Here is a 16,106-nt window from a genome sequence, read left to right on the forward strand (position 1 = left end):
AAGTAGATTGACAGCGCTAGGACCCTCCTCCTGGCTCTGATTGGTTGATTTTGACCGGGAGCAGTGCATTTCTTCAGACGGCAATTGTAGCTAAGGAAGGAGCTAGATTAATTCTCACAGATTATCCATCTCATGACATATCGTCACGGCATGTGGATCGTTTAAAATGTAAAGACTTTTCTACATTCTTATTGAAACTGTCACCATGTCGTGAAACGGATAATCTAAAACGGGAAAAATATATTTTCTTAGCTCCTCTGCTAGAAACGAATCAGAGCTGGGAGGATGGTATTAGCGCCGTCAATCAATTTGTGTATGCCGTGCTGAATAAACTAATGGTGAGAAACAACATTCCAGAGAAAACGGTCATCTACCAACATTGGTGGCTATGCTAACTAGCCTTAGCTAGTCTAATCCCCTGTTACTCTCTGCTACGCTACAACTAGCACAGCCTGTCATGAATGCTCAGGCTAGCTAGCATGGCCACCGATGATGGCAGATAAACATTTTCCTGCAAGGGTAAATTGTTTCTCAATGAGCAATAAAGACATGAGGATGGTGGACAGCGCTAAGACCCTCCTCCTGGCTCTGATTGGTTGTTTTGTTCCACAGATTATCCATCTCATATTACACCATCATGACGTCCGAATAGGTTTAATAAATATGTAAACATTCTTTCTAAAAGTTACACACTGTAGCCTCAGTGATGCGTCTCCAGCTCCACCACCGTCCACTCGCCCTGCGGCGAGCTGCCGGTGGCCTCAGGGGAGAAGCTGCTGACGGAGGTGACGGTGGCGGACTGAGGGGTGAGCGGGGGCAGCAGACTGGGCCAGAGGCTGCTCTCCAGGGGGCTCAGGGTGCCCCCTGCCCCTCCGGGCAGCAGCAGCAGGGAGGAGCACCCGTCCCCGTTGAGCAGCAGCGTCTGGTTGATCAGCTGCTGGACGATGTCCACCTTCTTCCCCCAGTCCAAATCGAGGGGCGGCGGTCGCTCCGGAGATGGTCGGTCAGAGTCGCAGCTGGGACACATCTGTTGGTGTGGATCCGGTTCAGGTTGGGTCGGGTCTGGATCCGGGTTCTGCTCCGGCGTTTCTTCGTCTTCGCTGCTCTCCAAAGCTTCATATATGGTGCACAGTCCAGACGAAGGGGACAGCAGTGTAGTCTGGGATTTGTTTGACTGCTGCAGCTCTTGCTGCCACTGCATTATCTGCTGCCTCTGCTGCAGCTCCTGCTGTTGCTGCTGCAGCTGCCGCTCCAGACCTCTCCTCTGCTGCAGCTGTTCCTCTTCCTCCTTCTCCTTCCTCCTCTCCTCATCCGCCTTATTCCTCTTTATTTCTTCTTCTGCCTCGTCTTTCTTCTTCCTCTGCTCCTCCTCCACCCTCCTCTTCCTCTCCTGCTCGGCCTCCTCCAGCGGCCGGCTCTGCTGCGCCCGGCGCTGCTGCAGCTCCTGCAGCTGCCTCTGGTGCTGCTCCAGCCTGCGGAGCTGCGGGCTCAGCGCCTGCTGCCCGAGGCTCCGGGGCGGCAGGTCGGTGCAGGTCAGCTTGGGCGAAGCGGCGGCGCTGATGACGGGTTTGACGAGGTCACAGAAAGTTCTGGGGTAGGACGAGTGATCGCGGCGGTGAGGGTGTGGGATCGCCGCAAAGCCTGTTAGTGGCAGGAAGCAGAAAACGCCTCAGAGACGGAACACAATGACAGAAAAATGTGTTTTTATCAGTAATCCAATTCAAAAAGTCCAACTCTTTCATAACAGGGAGCAAAATGTTTGTTAGTGAGACGGTGAATTCTGAAATTCACCATCTCAGAAAGTCTATATAACAATACACTGCAAAAACAAAAAAAATCTTAAGAATGTTTAGTCTGGTTGATATTACAATTATTTTAGTATACTTAAATTAAGACAAAAACATAAAGGTTTGTCAGCAAAATATAAGAACTTTATTATTGAAAACAGTTTTTAAAAATACTAACCATCAGAGTATTTAAATTAAAATAAGAAAAATATCTTCTTATAAGTTAAATAATCTGTCAGTGGAACTAGTAATTTTGAAAATAAATATTCAGGGTCAAAACAAGCTCTAAAATATTACTGAAAACTTACCTTGAAGTTATTTTTATTCTAAATCAAGTGGACTCAAATGTTTTCAGAACAAACTAGACAAAATACTTGGAAAAAGTTTGTATTTTTGCAGTGCAGGGACAATGAGTCATAAACACTCAAAATGCAAAACCTTACCAAGTCTTTTTGTCTAGTTTCTAGTGCAAATATGTTAGTACACTTGAATTAGGACAAAAATAAGTTCAAAATAATAAGATATAAGAGCTTATTTTAAGGGAATAATTTCTTTATTTCACTTTGACCTTTTGTAAGTGTTATAAGTGAAATAATCTTCCAATGGAAAAAGTACGTTTTCATCAATATTGTTAGTTTTGTCTTATTTCAAGTGTACTCAGATATTTACACTAGAAACTAGACAAATGCTTAGGATTGTGCTTTTGCAGTGTGCACATGGTTCTTTACACTGCAAAAACTCAAATATATTTGTACAATTGAAATATGCGTTTCACTTTTTGAACTAAATTGCTGAAATAAATTATTCATACTGTAGAGAAACATCTGTTGAGCAGCATAGAGAGACCACAGCTGTGTGAGGAGGAGCAGAATACACTGCAAAAAAATATATATATATATCACCAAGAATTCTTGTCTAGTTTCCAGTGCAAATATATTTAAAATAAGACAAAAATAACTTGAGCTTCAGCTGGATAAATATGTTTAAGTCGACAATTCTTTAATATAGACAAAAAAGTATTAGAACCACTAGTAGATTTTTCAAAAGTCTGCCAGTACTTTACCTATATTAGATCTTTTTTCTTTTACAGAAAAAAAAGCTTATCTTGCTGGAATGTAACTTCTGTCTTACTTTAGATGTAGTAATATATTTGCAGATGTAACTAGACAAAAATACTTGGTAATATTTTGTGTTTTTGCAATGTGAAATAAAGAAGGGTGGTCCTCATACCAGAGGAATAGTGAAAGGATTGTGAAGCCAAGCTCAAGAGTTTTTCCGGTTGCCTACAGCCCGGAAACAACCAGCAGTAAGCCGTATTGTTTTTTTTTTAAATAAACTTATATGAACAGAAAACTGTATTTTTGTGCAGCAGTGACAGAATAAGCTTATTATTTATACAGAGACAAAGTGAGGTGATTGGAGGGGGGTGGTCAAGTGTTGGGGAAATTTGTGCATAGAGCAAAAGTGCAAACCCATTTTCTTTTCTCAGAAATGAGACCCAGAAAAGAAAGACTTTAGTGCAAAAAAAAAAAAAAAGAAGCCGATCTTCCTGTATATGCAATCAGCCCGGTGAGACATGGACACCCACAGAGACGCTCTCAACCAGCTCAACAACAAATCACCCGTGTATAAAGTTCAGTTAGTCCACCTTCGATGCATGCAAAAGCTCCCCCATGCATTTACAGACATACAGGGACGCACAAACAGCTTGGCTTTAGCTGGGAAACATTCACAGCTGGATTTCATTTCTACATAAGGAGCCCCAGAGCCGAGCTATTTGGCTGACCCTGAATGCATCATCCCATAAACATGAGGTGCAACTCATTGTGCAGCGGTGACATGCAGAAGCTCAGTGCAGCAAAGCCCCCCAAACAAACAAACCAACAAGGAGGCATAACAGCAACAGACCCGAAGGGAGGGAAATTACAGTTCTTGAGTTCTGTAACGTAGCCGGGCGGTTCCCGAGGCGACCCGGTCCGGTGGAGCGAAGGGTCAGCTGCGTTCTTCTGGTCGAGTTCACAGATCGATGGCGTCTTTGTTGTGGTCAACGGTTTTGATCTTCAAGGTTTTACAGGAAAGTCACAACTTGTGGAAACGAACATGAATACAAGTCGACATGCAGCAGCATTTGTTCAAGACGTTTTATTCAGCAGAGGATATTTTAATTTATTTATTGTAGAAATGCTTTTTAGTATTTTATAAAGAAAACCGTTCAGGCACCAACAGGTGAAGAGTTTTGACTTTGGGGGATTTTCATGTAGAAAATGCCAAACCAAATATTTAACTTAACCTAATCCGTTTAGATTCTGTAAAAATCACCTATTGCTTCACTGTACTGAAGAGTACAAGTACAAGTTAAGAAGAGATGAACTTTTCACATGTTAGACGCATCAAAAAATGATCAAGCATAAACTAAAGGAATGCCGTTATGGCATTTTAGGAAATAAAGTTTACATTTTTATTTAAAGGAACTGAGTTGTTCATTTGAATATTTTAATGTGTTTCTAATATTGTAGAAAAAGGCTTAAATGTAAATGTGACTACACACTGCTGGTCAGCTGGCTGATATGCCACTGCATTTTCCCCCTCGCAAGACCAAAATACGTGGTTTTTAGTGAACAATGGCGTAGAAAATAACTTATTAAAAGGGTAAGAATGTTTTAAAGACTGAAGAAAGACAACTTTAATTAGCAGGAACAATTGTTGCTTTTATGCTTTAATTCAAGGGTGTCCAAAGTGTGGCCCGGGGGCCATTTGCAGCCCCTGAGCTGATTTATGTGGGCCCAATTGCAAGTTAAAGAAAACACACATCTGGCCCGCCAGCACAGAAGGCTGATGCAGATAGACTTTTTGTATAATTAAAGAATAATTATTAACTTTAAATGTTCTTACAATCATCTTTGTTTATTAAAACCAAATTTGCTGCAGAATTTGCAAACTGTGGATCTTAGTTTGAATTAGACAAATGTGCAAAACCTCTTTTTTCAGTTTTGGATTTACAATACAAAAGAAATGTGACGTGTGTTTAAAAATTATGTCTCATTTTCACTTTTTAATATTTCATTTTGTCCTGCAAGTACTTTTAAGTTAAATAATAAATAAAAGCATGTAATTATTTTAAAGATTTGGTTCTGAAATACTTTGATTTTGTTGTATTTTCACTTCATTAACAAACCTCGATGATCCCACATGAACAAATTCATGCAGTGCAATTTGCGCATTTCAATAACGGTACAGTAAGAATACATGATGGTAAAAAAATCTAATCTTTATTTAAAGCTTTAATGTTCATTATTCCAAAGGAAAAGGAGGGAAGAAGTTGATACAATCATAAGTGCAAAAAGACTTGGTTAAAGAAAAGTACCTATGTCTAGTAAGAGCAGCTTCAAAACAGCAAATAGTCTCATTAGTTCTGCTTATTAAAAAAACGTACAATGATAAATGTGCATGGAAACGTGTTAAACAATTCATTCCACAGTTGTTTTGATATGTTTTCACTGTAAACAGATGAGTCACATACATGCAACATGATTCTGCATCAGATAAAACAGACACCAAAAACCCAGCGCACGTCGATTAAAGGTAGACGCACCAAGCTATTGCACATACAGGAGTTACTTAAGACAAATGCTCCGAGTTTAAATATGACAGAGGAAGTGCCAATGCGGTCGGAGTTTTCCTTTTTTTTGCTCTCTGATTTTCATCGATTCAGGTTTGAATACATCCACCCCCAGAGGTTTATACAGACAGGAACTATCACTACGGTGAAGAGAGGAAGCTGAGGGGTCAAAGGTGAGTTAGCGAGCTCTGCTACTATACATTACCTGCAAAAGAGTCCTCAGTCTTTTCACAGATAGTCGAATAGTACGAGGGCTGGATGTCTTCTGCGATTTCCTCCGGCTTTGCTGTGGGGTCTTCAGATCCAGGCAGTTCCGTCTCGACGCGCTTGGCCGCCTCCGCTTCCTGCTGCTTCCCACACTCGATGTACTCGGCGGCGCAGCGCTGCGCGTCAGGCTCCGGGTTGAGGCACGGCTCCTTGGCCTCCTCCGAAAGCTCCTCCAGGGAGAAGATGCCGGGGCTCTTGATGCAGCTCTCGCCGGTGGACTGGGCGTTGGAGTTGGAAGCTGTGGTTACAGAGTCGAAGTTGTAGGACGCCAGTGAAGCCGCTGAAGGTGGAGTGGCTTCGTCGGCGAGGAAACTTTCCACCTCCTCTCCCTCTTCCACGGTGGACAGGCAGCGCTGGGGCAGCGGAGACTGCATGTCGAAAGTCAGGTTCGAGACTGGTGGGCACTTCAGCGATTCGTCCAGCTGAGCTTCTCCCTCTGTGTCGCTCGCCTCATCTTCCGTTACAGAGGAAGAGGAGGGGTTGGACGTTGGCGCCGTCGAGGGGCCGCCAAGAACTTCGTCAGCAGGCAGAGTTTCAGGTTCAGCCTCTTCCTCCTCCTAGGGATGCAAGTTATCAATTACTTAAAGAATCTTGACTTCACTTAATTGATAAGTTTTATTAAAGAGTCTTCTTTTGTACAAAGAAAGTTTACTGTCTTTCCAATAACATGAAGGGTTAAGATGAAGTTTTAACAACAGGTGCATCGATTGCAGTTTTTTGGCTGATCTTTAAAAAGCTTGGCCTGCTGACTCTGATTTTGGCCGGTACCATTTTTTACATTTTTTTTTTGTCTGAAATGTCGCTACATATAGCAAGAAATGTTGGGAACAGTTGTTAACTGCAAACGTACAGAGATGCATGACCTGGTGGGCGGGTCTCTTAGTCAGACCTCTCCAACGGGAGAGCAGAAGTGGATAATTTTTAGACCTTTGCTGACATCGATAAGATCAATAGATAAAATTAGCTTCACCTGAAGGCATCGGCCGATCATCAGTCTCCCAAAATTGAGGAAATTAGCGACGATAAATCTGCACCTCTAGATTTTACATCATTTTGTGTCAGGTGTATAAAACACTGACTGAAAAAAAGAAAAAAGAACATTGTGGTTCTCACATTAAACTTAGACATATTTATAAAATGTAACAAAACGACCATCTCTTAGCCTACTGAATGAAAAAATAAAAGTTGGAAAAATGTGAAACAATTGCCCATGAACAGAAATATTCATATAGAAGTACAGTCTTTGTGTTTGAAATAAAAGAATGTTAAATATGGCGACCGCCCTCAAAAATCAACCTTGCTAATAGGCACATTTTTTTTCCATAATGTTAATTTTTTTTTGTATTACGTCAGCTGCATTTTCGTCATCATACAAGTAAATTTTAAATTATAAGTTGCTCTGCCATAAAGCTGGGCTGAATGAGTGATATTAAGGTAATAACTTAATGAGCTTGTGAAGTGTTTGTATTTTAAAAAAAACCCGCATAAAGTGTATTTTATATCCCAAACCGGACTCTGTTTTGACCGTTTCTCTATCCCCGCCATCTTTGATTCTCCATCAGCTGGCTCTGCTTAACGATCAACAGCGGTGCCTTGTGAGGCCAAACTACAACACTGAAAGAATGTCTAAACGGACGTTATTAGTAAATCGATTTGAACTAATTTTAATCTAAAACAGTTAATCAACAACATTCCTACCTCCTCCTCCTGCTCTCCTCTCTCCGCCTGAGCGTCCTGGCAGTCTCCGTCCGGCTGTGAGGAATGTGCCGAAGTTTCAAAAACGTGAGCTGGGAGCTTCCCTTCCTGCTTCCGGTCACCCTGGTCTCCAGGTAGGGTCGTTTCCGGGGCTGGACCCGCCGGTTCCACGTTCTGAGGTTCGTTTGGCAACGATGAATGATGGCAGACATCTTGTCGTTCCAGAGCAGAAGGTGCAGATCCGACGTCCAGCCAGGTCTGCGCTGCGGATTGAGCTAAAGCGTCGCAGTTTGCAGAGGCTTTAGATTCTCCTGGAATGTGTGATTGTGGCGGTTCTTCCCACGGAGAAGCGAATGGGTTGGGTTGGTCCCACTGGGCCGCTGGGGCGGAGGGCAGCACCGGTGGCGGCGGCAGCGGCTGCAGAACTCGGTTCAAGTTATCCAAGTTATCCTCGGCAAAGTCATCCTCATCCGCGTTTCCGTAGCTTTCCAGTCCACTCTCAGTCACGCCTTCGCTCGCCATCTCCACGTCATCATCGTCCTCATCTTCGTCCACGTCGTTGTCATGCCTCGGTCTGCGCGGCTCGTCTGTCCGCTCCGAGCCCACTTCCATGTCGCACACCCGGTCGCTGTCGTCCTCATCTTCGTCTTCGTTGGCGGGAATGTCGGGAACTTTCTCGAAGTCGGGGGAACCCACCGAGGCCAACTCTATGTCGATGGCTCCTTTGAGGCTGCCGTCTCCGAGGTCGTCCGTGCTCTCCGTGCCCTCCAGGACGCCGGGCGCGCTCAGCTCCGACGCTCCCTGCTGGCTCCCGCTCACATCCTCGGAGTCCAATTCTGAGAGCAAGGCGCCTCCGGCTTTCCAGGCGGCCCTGCCGACCGGCCCGCCTGACCCGGGACGGGACTCTTCGGTCGGCTGTGTGGTTCCGCTCATTTCCGACACAGACACCAACTGGCTTCCCTCGCGCTCCTCCTCATCTTCCTCTTCATTTAGATTAATAATAGCAGCCTCCGTCTGTGCAGCGGTGCTTGGTTCTGTTGGGTTGACCGCAGGTGTAGAGGCGTTTTGATCCACTTCCTGAGGGAGGCGAGCAGAAGAAGAGGCCACGGTTGGTGATGAAGGCTTGGCTGGGGAAGAGAGCTGCTCTGGCTCAGGAAGCGGCTCGGCACGGTCCTCAGATTGTTCCCGAAAAGGAGGAGATGTTGGTGGCGATGTCGTGTTGATGAGTTGGGCCACCTCCTCTGGTTCTGCATCTCTGTGGACCTGGGTTTGGACCTTCTCGACAGCAGAAACTATAGCTGCTGTCGTAACCTCGGTTACGGTGTCTGCTACCTGAACAGATTCAGCTGCTGTTGCTGGAGGAGCTGCAATCTGCGGTTCGGCAAAACGCAACGCGACTTTTGCAGCTTTCTGTGCGAAAGGCGAGACGGTCTGAGTCGGTTTGTTGGTTCCGCGTTTTGCTGCGGGGGTCAAAGGTCTGCCTGCTGGAGAACAGGGTGGAGTTTGGCCAAGCGGCGGTCTGGTCGACGGAGGGAAGCGAACCGTGGCTGCAGGTTTCTTCGCTTGGGTCGGTTTTGCCACGGATTTAACTTTGCCCAGCGATGCTTTAGGTTCGGCTGCCTTGGTTGCCGTTGGAGCAGAGTTTGGTTTCACTGTAGTTGTAGTTCTTGATGTTTCCTTCTTTTTGGCTACAGGTGATGCTGATGGTGTTGTTGGTAGGGGTTTCTTGGCAGCTGCAGCAGAAGGTGGTCGACTAATATCTGGAGTAAAAAAGGCAAAACAATTTTATATTTGCAGATAAAACATTAACACTGTATATAAATACACGTACAGTTGTTTTATATTAATAAATTGGAAAGCATTAATTTAAATTAACAAGATGGTAAAATATTTTCTTTATTAAGGTGGAACTGTTTGGCCATATTGATCATAGTTACATTTGGAGGAAAAACTGATGCAATGTATGTAAACTTCTGACTTCAAGCAAATCACTAAAGCAAAGAAAAACCTGCTCCACATGGTAATGACCTTCCCACCTTTATTAGCAGGATTTTTATTCAGCTGTGCTCCTGCACTCCTGCCAGCAGATGGCGCTGCAGTGGCTCTTGAAGAAGCAACTCTTGAAGTTACAGTGGTGGAAATCTTTGTCGTTGCTGCAGCAGCCGGCTTTGAAAAGGTGGATGTTGCTCGAGATGTTGAGGGACCTGCAGCAAGCCTGAAAGGAAATAAATTTTTTTTTAGAAAGGATGTAGCATTTTTTTAAATGTCCACCTGCAAAGTCCAGTGAGATGAAGAATAAAGAGAACTGAAAAAGAAAAACAGGTGAAAGGATAACATCTGAAGTATCATTTTGTCTGAAGTAAATCAAAAGAAAGCAGGTGGAGTAGAAAACATTAAAATCTATCCAGTCCTGAAAAATAATAAAAATCAAACTCTAAGCTTTAGAACTGCATGGAAACGATGCTTTTCACTGCATTTTATTACCAAGTCTGACATCATCGAGTTGCTAAGGTAAATAAAAATAAATTGACCGCTACCAGTTCCAGTCCTCAAAAAGCAGTCCCATATATTTCAGACATTTTCTGGTTTAATGCACCTAATGCAAAGTAATGGTTTATTACTAAGCCTCTGCAAAAGCTGGCACGCTGCGGAGGAAAATGCTGTAACCTATAAAAAATATATTTGCAGTCTTTATTACCTTTTGGCTAAAAGGCTTTAAGACTTTTGTTCTTTGGAGTATAACTCTGAACAGAGTTATTTCTTATTACCATAAAGAAAAAAAAGTTATTTGACTTCTTGAAAATGCAACTTTTTAAAATCTATAAATACATCAACAGGAGAGCCAAATGTATTCACTTTGACGTGCTGGAGGAAACAAACTCTTATAAAAAAACACAAATAAAAGTTTTTTGGTAGAACAATTGTCTAGAATTGATTATTTGAATAATTAGTTAATTGGAAAATAGCTCAAAGTTGCAAGCAGAAGTTCAACTTTCCATGGGATATTTGCTGAAAAAAACAAACAAAAACAAAAAAAAAAACCCCACACACAACAAAAAAGACATTTTGAATATTGTCAGGACTTTTTTGATGCATCCACTCAAACAAAAAGGTCATGTATCCAGGAATGAAAGTTCATTATCAAAAACATTTGTGTCTCATACTGATGAGATTGACTGTCTAGCAAATGTAGGTTGCCCTCTTTTTGAATTAGAAGATGATAAAGAAAAGGTTTCCAGAAAACTTTACCCAACTTTAAACCTTCTCCCATTTGTCATCAGGAAGTAATAGGCCTGCAAGTAATATCCACGGCATCATTTTCCAACCAAGTTTGCTTCAGAAATTGAGTGATCAAATCAACGACAATAATCTGCATTACGTTTCCTTTGACTTTGTCCGCTGATGTGGAAGTTGCAGCAGGAATAATCTGGGACAACTCTGACTTTTAGCGGGGCAGCATGCCTGCAAAGAGATGCCGCTCCCACATTACAATCAACCGTTACAATGACCATTTGTTCCTCCAAGATCAGACAACCAGTGTACAGACATGAAGTCAGAGCGGCAGCATGTTCTAATTGGCTCCCATTAGACCGTAGAACCGGACTTTAGTTTGGCCAAAACGGCTCAAAGCCAGTCTGACACGCAGCTGACCTCGGCCTGCAGCCAAGGAAATAGAGAGACAATAAAACAAACTCAATAAGGAAGAAAGAGCTTTAAAGAAAGTGGAGCCATTGATGTCCGTCACATTTGATTCTCTTCCGAGAGACAAAACTGTGATATAAAGGGGATGTAAATAAATATAAACGCAATAAAAAGGTAAAGGTGGCATTACTCACTGTAATTAGTGATGCCTTCCTCGAATTCTACCCAAACAAAAATGCATTTACTCTGAACTTAATCTCTCCAGGATGGCAGTTTAGTGCATTTCCAGCTGTTTTTAGTAAATTTGCCCACCAATTGCAAGAAGATCACTCCAAATTTAGACACCATCTGTGTGAGTTGCTCTGTCAGAGAAAGATGCACCAAAGCCATTATAGGTTTTTGAAAATTTCAAGTATGCTTTGTGTAGCAGGAGTACCATTTATCGTTTGGACCAGTTTCAATGTGTTCTTGTGAAAGTGAAGTCATATATACCCATCAAAGGTCTTAGGGTAAAGAAAAAAAGAAAAGTGATTTATGTGCTTTAGCTGCATGTTTGTCTGAATCACTCTTCTCTCCATCAACTCCAAACTGTCCAGAATCCTGCAGCTCTGCTTAGGTGGCACTAAAAAACACGAACACACTCCAATCCCATCATCTCTCCATTGACTTCCCATTTGTTTACTAATTAAAATGGACTTTTAAAACTTTTAATTGGTCTGGCCCAGTCTTCTTATTTAACTGATCTCAGCATTCAAAGAGCCGTAAGGAGCATTACCTAATACTGCAGTCATTACCTAAAGTAAAAATGTTAAGTGTGCTCCCGACTCGACACGTTGAGTAAAGCACACTGGATGTTTTGGGATCAAAATAGAGGCAAAAACATGGTCAATAAAAGAAAACCACCTCTGTTGTACTTGATATTGACAATTTTAAGATGATATTTAGTCAAAAAATATCATTTTTATCCCCCCCCCCATTGGTGGAAACAAACAAACCAAACGCATCTGTGCTGGTGTGTCCATTTTGTAGTATTTTTTTTAAAATATGGCCTCAACTCTGGGTTACACTTTGAAACAGATTCAAAGTCCTTCCAACTTTCAACAGAAAGTGCAACATTAACAGGCGTTTACTGAATTAAGCTAGGCTACTTCACACAAAAACAGTGGTGGGCACACTTCTGCTAATAGCAGAGCTAATCTTTCCATTTAGCACCTTAGCTAACTTTGAAAACATTTGGTACACTTTGCTTCCCCTAAACTATTTAACTATCTGGATAAATTTTAAAGCACTAATTTACAACCTCTCAGTTGGATAGAGGTCGACATCTGGGTTCAATTTGTCAAGCAGTTAGATATTTATAGTCATGCTCTTATTTTGAAGTGGGTGAAAATGCAGCAGTTCCATTTCCTCGACTCAGAGTTTCTTCCCTCCCCCCAACTATAATTAAGATATTAATAGATATAATTTCTAAGGGGATTATAGAGTACGAACTAAAATTTATTTATACTGGAGGGTTAGTGTATGAGAGGCAGATTTAATTTGAATTCAAATTAGCTTCAACATTCACTTCTACTAATTACTTTGTTGGTAAACTGCTTTAGCATAGCTAATGTTTATGATTAGTGTTTCAGGGTTAGCGGCAATTAATTAGTGGTGCTAAGCACTGCACAAAACACAACCAATGCTTTTTGGTTTTTATTTATGTTTTGGAACATAAATGGCTGCAATATTTAGTAAAAACAATTACGTTTAAAAAGGAGAAAAACATAAAATGGGGACAACATGAACCATTTGTACATATTTTGATCTGCCAATTTTCTTTACGTGATTGATTTAAAGGTGACTGTATTGTGGCGAAAGAGTGTTGATTATTTTTTATTACCCCCCCCATTGGTGGAAACAAACAAAACAAAGATTTACTTGAGTCTTGTTGGACGGTTGAAAGCTGAGATCTGCCAGTAAAAATCCTGGTACAATGTAAAAGAAAATTTTAAACTAGAATGACTTAAAACAAAAAAAGTGTTAAGATTTAACCAATAAGAAATCAAATAGTTTAGACTGTCACAAATTGCCACGGTTTTTAAAAATTTTTAGCCCACCATCTCCTTTTACTAAATAGAAACAAGATGGCCGCCACAAAACTAACCCCTGACTTCTGGAAGGAACCTGTTCTTTGGTGAACATGAAGGCAAAGGCATCAAGTTATCGCTTCATAAGGAGAAATCATTCAAAGCCTTAATCTGACTGATGGCAGCGAGGAAAGACTCGCTAATGCCGGCTGTCCACACGCGGCCTGCGGGTGTTGACTGGCGCTTGTGTTTTAGTATAGATTACATTTCCTGCCAGCAGAAGGTTCAAATCATTACAAACCACCACTAAAAGGAACATGATCAGCCTCACACAGTCATCTATGAAACTTTAATGATAAACAGCAGGTCCTGAATGACCAACACTGTTGACAGAAAAAAGTCGTATGATTTGTCAGGTTGAGTGTGTTTACAAGAGATGACACTTCTATTGTTCACAAAACAAAGCTAGCCTACCACATGCATTTGGTTGCCAATTATTAAACGCAGAAGGAGCATTTTAAAAGCTAAAAACCATTCGTCTGTGACTGCTATGGTTTTTTTACCTACTGGAAGGAAATAAACCAGTTAATTAGTTTTCCAAACTATTAAATGCCTCATAAATTAAAAGCATAAAATATATTTTTTGCTTTGCAAATATACCGTTTTCCCATGCTTCAGTGCACGCTAGATATTCAAGTGTAACGCAGAGCCTTGTTTTGCTTGTAAAGCGTCCAAAACCAGCAGATTTACTCTGTCCTGAGAGCAGCACACATTCTTGACGCTTGTGTGGGTGATCTGTCATCTCCTTCACAAAGACCGAATGCCTAAAGCGGCTCAGTGGAGAGTTCAGAGGAAGCTCTGCAGCCTAGCAGCCGTCAGGCACTCTGTGTTGGCTCTGCAGCCGTCACAGAGCACACTGGACTTCTCACAGGGAGAAACTACATTTTCAGAGAAAATGTAAAACAGAGGAAAAATCCAAAATATACTGCTGTGGTTTGGTTGAATTTACACTGTTCATTAAAAAAAGAAAAAAAAATACTAATGATTAGGGCTGCAGCTAATTATTGTAATTGATTATTCAAGGATATAACAAATTGGCACTCATTTTTAATACTTAACCTTTTATATGCATGCATTTAAAAAAATCCAAATAATTGAATTTAACTGCATGGATTTACTGGTATGCTGTAATTATCTAGATGTATCTGGATTATAGAGCATTATTATTTTATGTGTGTAGAGTTTCTGTTAGTGTTAATTTCTATCATCTTTTTCTTTTATTTTCTTATTTACTCCAGTTTAGCATGCATTAGCTTGTGCTATGCTAAGTGTGGAACTGTACTATGTATTTTTGATGAAAAATTGATAAAGTTCAATTCATTAAAAAAATGCTAATAAATAAATTTTTCTTTCAAATAGGAAATATCTTTATGTCTGAAATGCAATGATGGCATTCCTGTAGTGAACGTTTGGTAATTTGTAGCAAAATATGCATCTGCAGATAAAAACAAAAAATAAAATCATGTTGTAAGATCAAGATGTGAAAAACTTAACCCTTTTCTGCTTCACATAATACTGTGAGGGCTAACATGTTGAAAAGCTACTTAATCGGAGATGTATTTATTTTGCAGAATTTGAAACTCGTGAAGCTACAACTGATATTAGAGAAGTTCTGGGTAAAGTATGTACAAAGGATGTTTTTCATCTTAAATACTAAATGTGTGCTCTGACTTGTTCTTTTGTGTATATTCTGGTTAATTAATAAACTACTGAACTAGTTGACGATTTCGATAACCGACTGTTCCAGCCCTAATATTGAAGCTGAACTTGATCAGTGTAAACATTTATCACAACAAACATTTAATAACTTCTGTAATTCCAATACATTATGCTTGTTAGAGTTCAGGGTCTTAAATTGGATTGAAGGAACAAATCAGGATCCATCCATCCTGTTCTACACTTATTAAATCTGAAGTAGGATTTTAGTTTTGGTCCTCCTTCAAATGAATTTCTCAGTTAAAGCAGCTCTGCCCTGCAAGGGAGATTGGAGCGTAGATTGGTTTGTTGTATCAGTCCAATCTAAGGCATGACTGAGACTGATGCAGAGCAAAGTAAAAACAAAGCCCTGAAATATTCAGCTGACTGATGCATGATTGGATGAAAATATAATCTTTTCTAAAGTTCTTTGTTCCTGGAATCCTCTCCATTCAAAAGCACAAACCCCACTGGTTATATATGAACCATCTGGCATAGCAGGTTAAATATGGAACTAAACTGGGGCCATAAAGTTAGAAAAAAGAAACTGAAAAAAAAAGATTTAAAAGTTGAAAGTAAAATTGTTAAGAAATGGATAATATTTTTTAGATTTAGAGTTTGATACCCTTCCCAGCAGGTTCCTAGTTGATGTGCGCTCCTGAGCAACATAACAACAACAACAAAAAATAAAAACAAACTACAAGCTATAGCAGCTGAAGAAAAATAACAAGAAGCCTGGTATTATAAGCAGAGTTCCGCACTACTTGCTAAATGTAGTTTAATTCTGCAACACTTTACTTGACATTTTGTAATTTTCAACACACATTTGAAAATATTCAAGCTTCCAAATACAGATTAAGTAAAGCTCCCCCACCCCGCCGGAAATATTGCATATGCCTCTCCTCATATGTCAGAATCCAACTAACTTCAAGTTTTTTCTCCGACAAAGAGATGAAACAGAAACCGGTGCAATAAGTTCACATTTCTGTCTGATATCAAGAAAGAAATTCACGACATCAATAGCAAGGATTACCGAGGGTGTTTGAGTGACTAAACGGTTCTGATCTGTTCACTCTTATTCAGATCCCAACTGGAAATTGATTGGCATCAAGCATCATAAATACAAAAACCAGAAAAACCATCATCAAAAAAAAAGAAAAAAGGCATCAGCTGGAACAGTTTATAATCTTGTCCTTTAACGTCTCTTGTCCAAATACAGTTACCGTTCCTCGTCACAGTCATCTACTTTCCATGTTACAGATCTACGTAGAA

At 40.9% G+C, this 16,106-nt stretch overlaps 1 protein-coding gene across 1 annotated transcript in view; it reads right to left on the minus strand.

The window, feature by feature from the left end:
- Window positions 1-700: 700 nt before the first annotated feature.
- LOC102230890 (treacle protein) overlaps window positions 701-16,106 on the minus strand; it is a 30,963-nt gene continuing 15,557 nt past the window's right edge. Inside the window, exons 4-8 of the mRNA XM_023334237.1 lie at window positions 9,405-9,583; window positions 7,372-9,128; window positions 5,612-6,230; window positions 1,343-1,641; window positions 701-1,243 (exon numbers count right to left, since the gene is read on the minus strand). Coding sequence (XP_023190005.1) covers window positions 701-1,243; window positions 1,343-1,641; window positions 5,612-6,230; window positions 7,372-9,128; window positions 9,405-9,583 — 3,397 coding nt within the window. The remainder of the gene's footprint in view (window positions 1,244-1,342; window positions 1,642-5,611; window positions 6,231-7,371; window positions 9,129-9,404; window positions 9,584-16,106) is intronic.

Source organism: Xiphophorus maculatus, chromosome 5, assembly GCF_002775205.1.
Source record: "Xiphophorus maculatus strain JP 163 A chromosome 5, X_maculatus-5.0-male, whole genome shotgun sequence".
NCBI classification, from domain to species: Eukaryota; Metazoa; Chordata; class Actinopteri; order Cyprinodontiformes; family Poeciliidae; genus Xiphophorus; species Xiphophorus maculatus.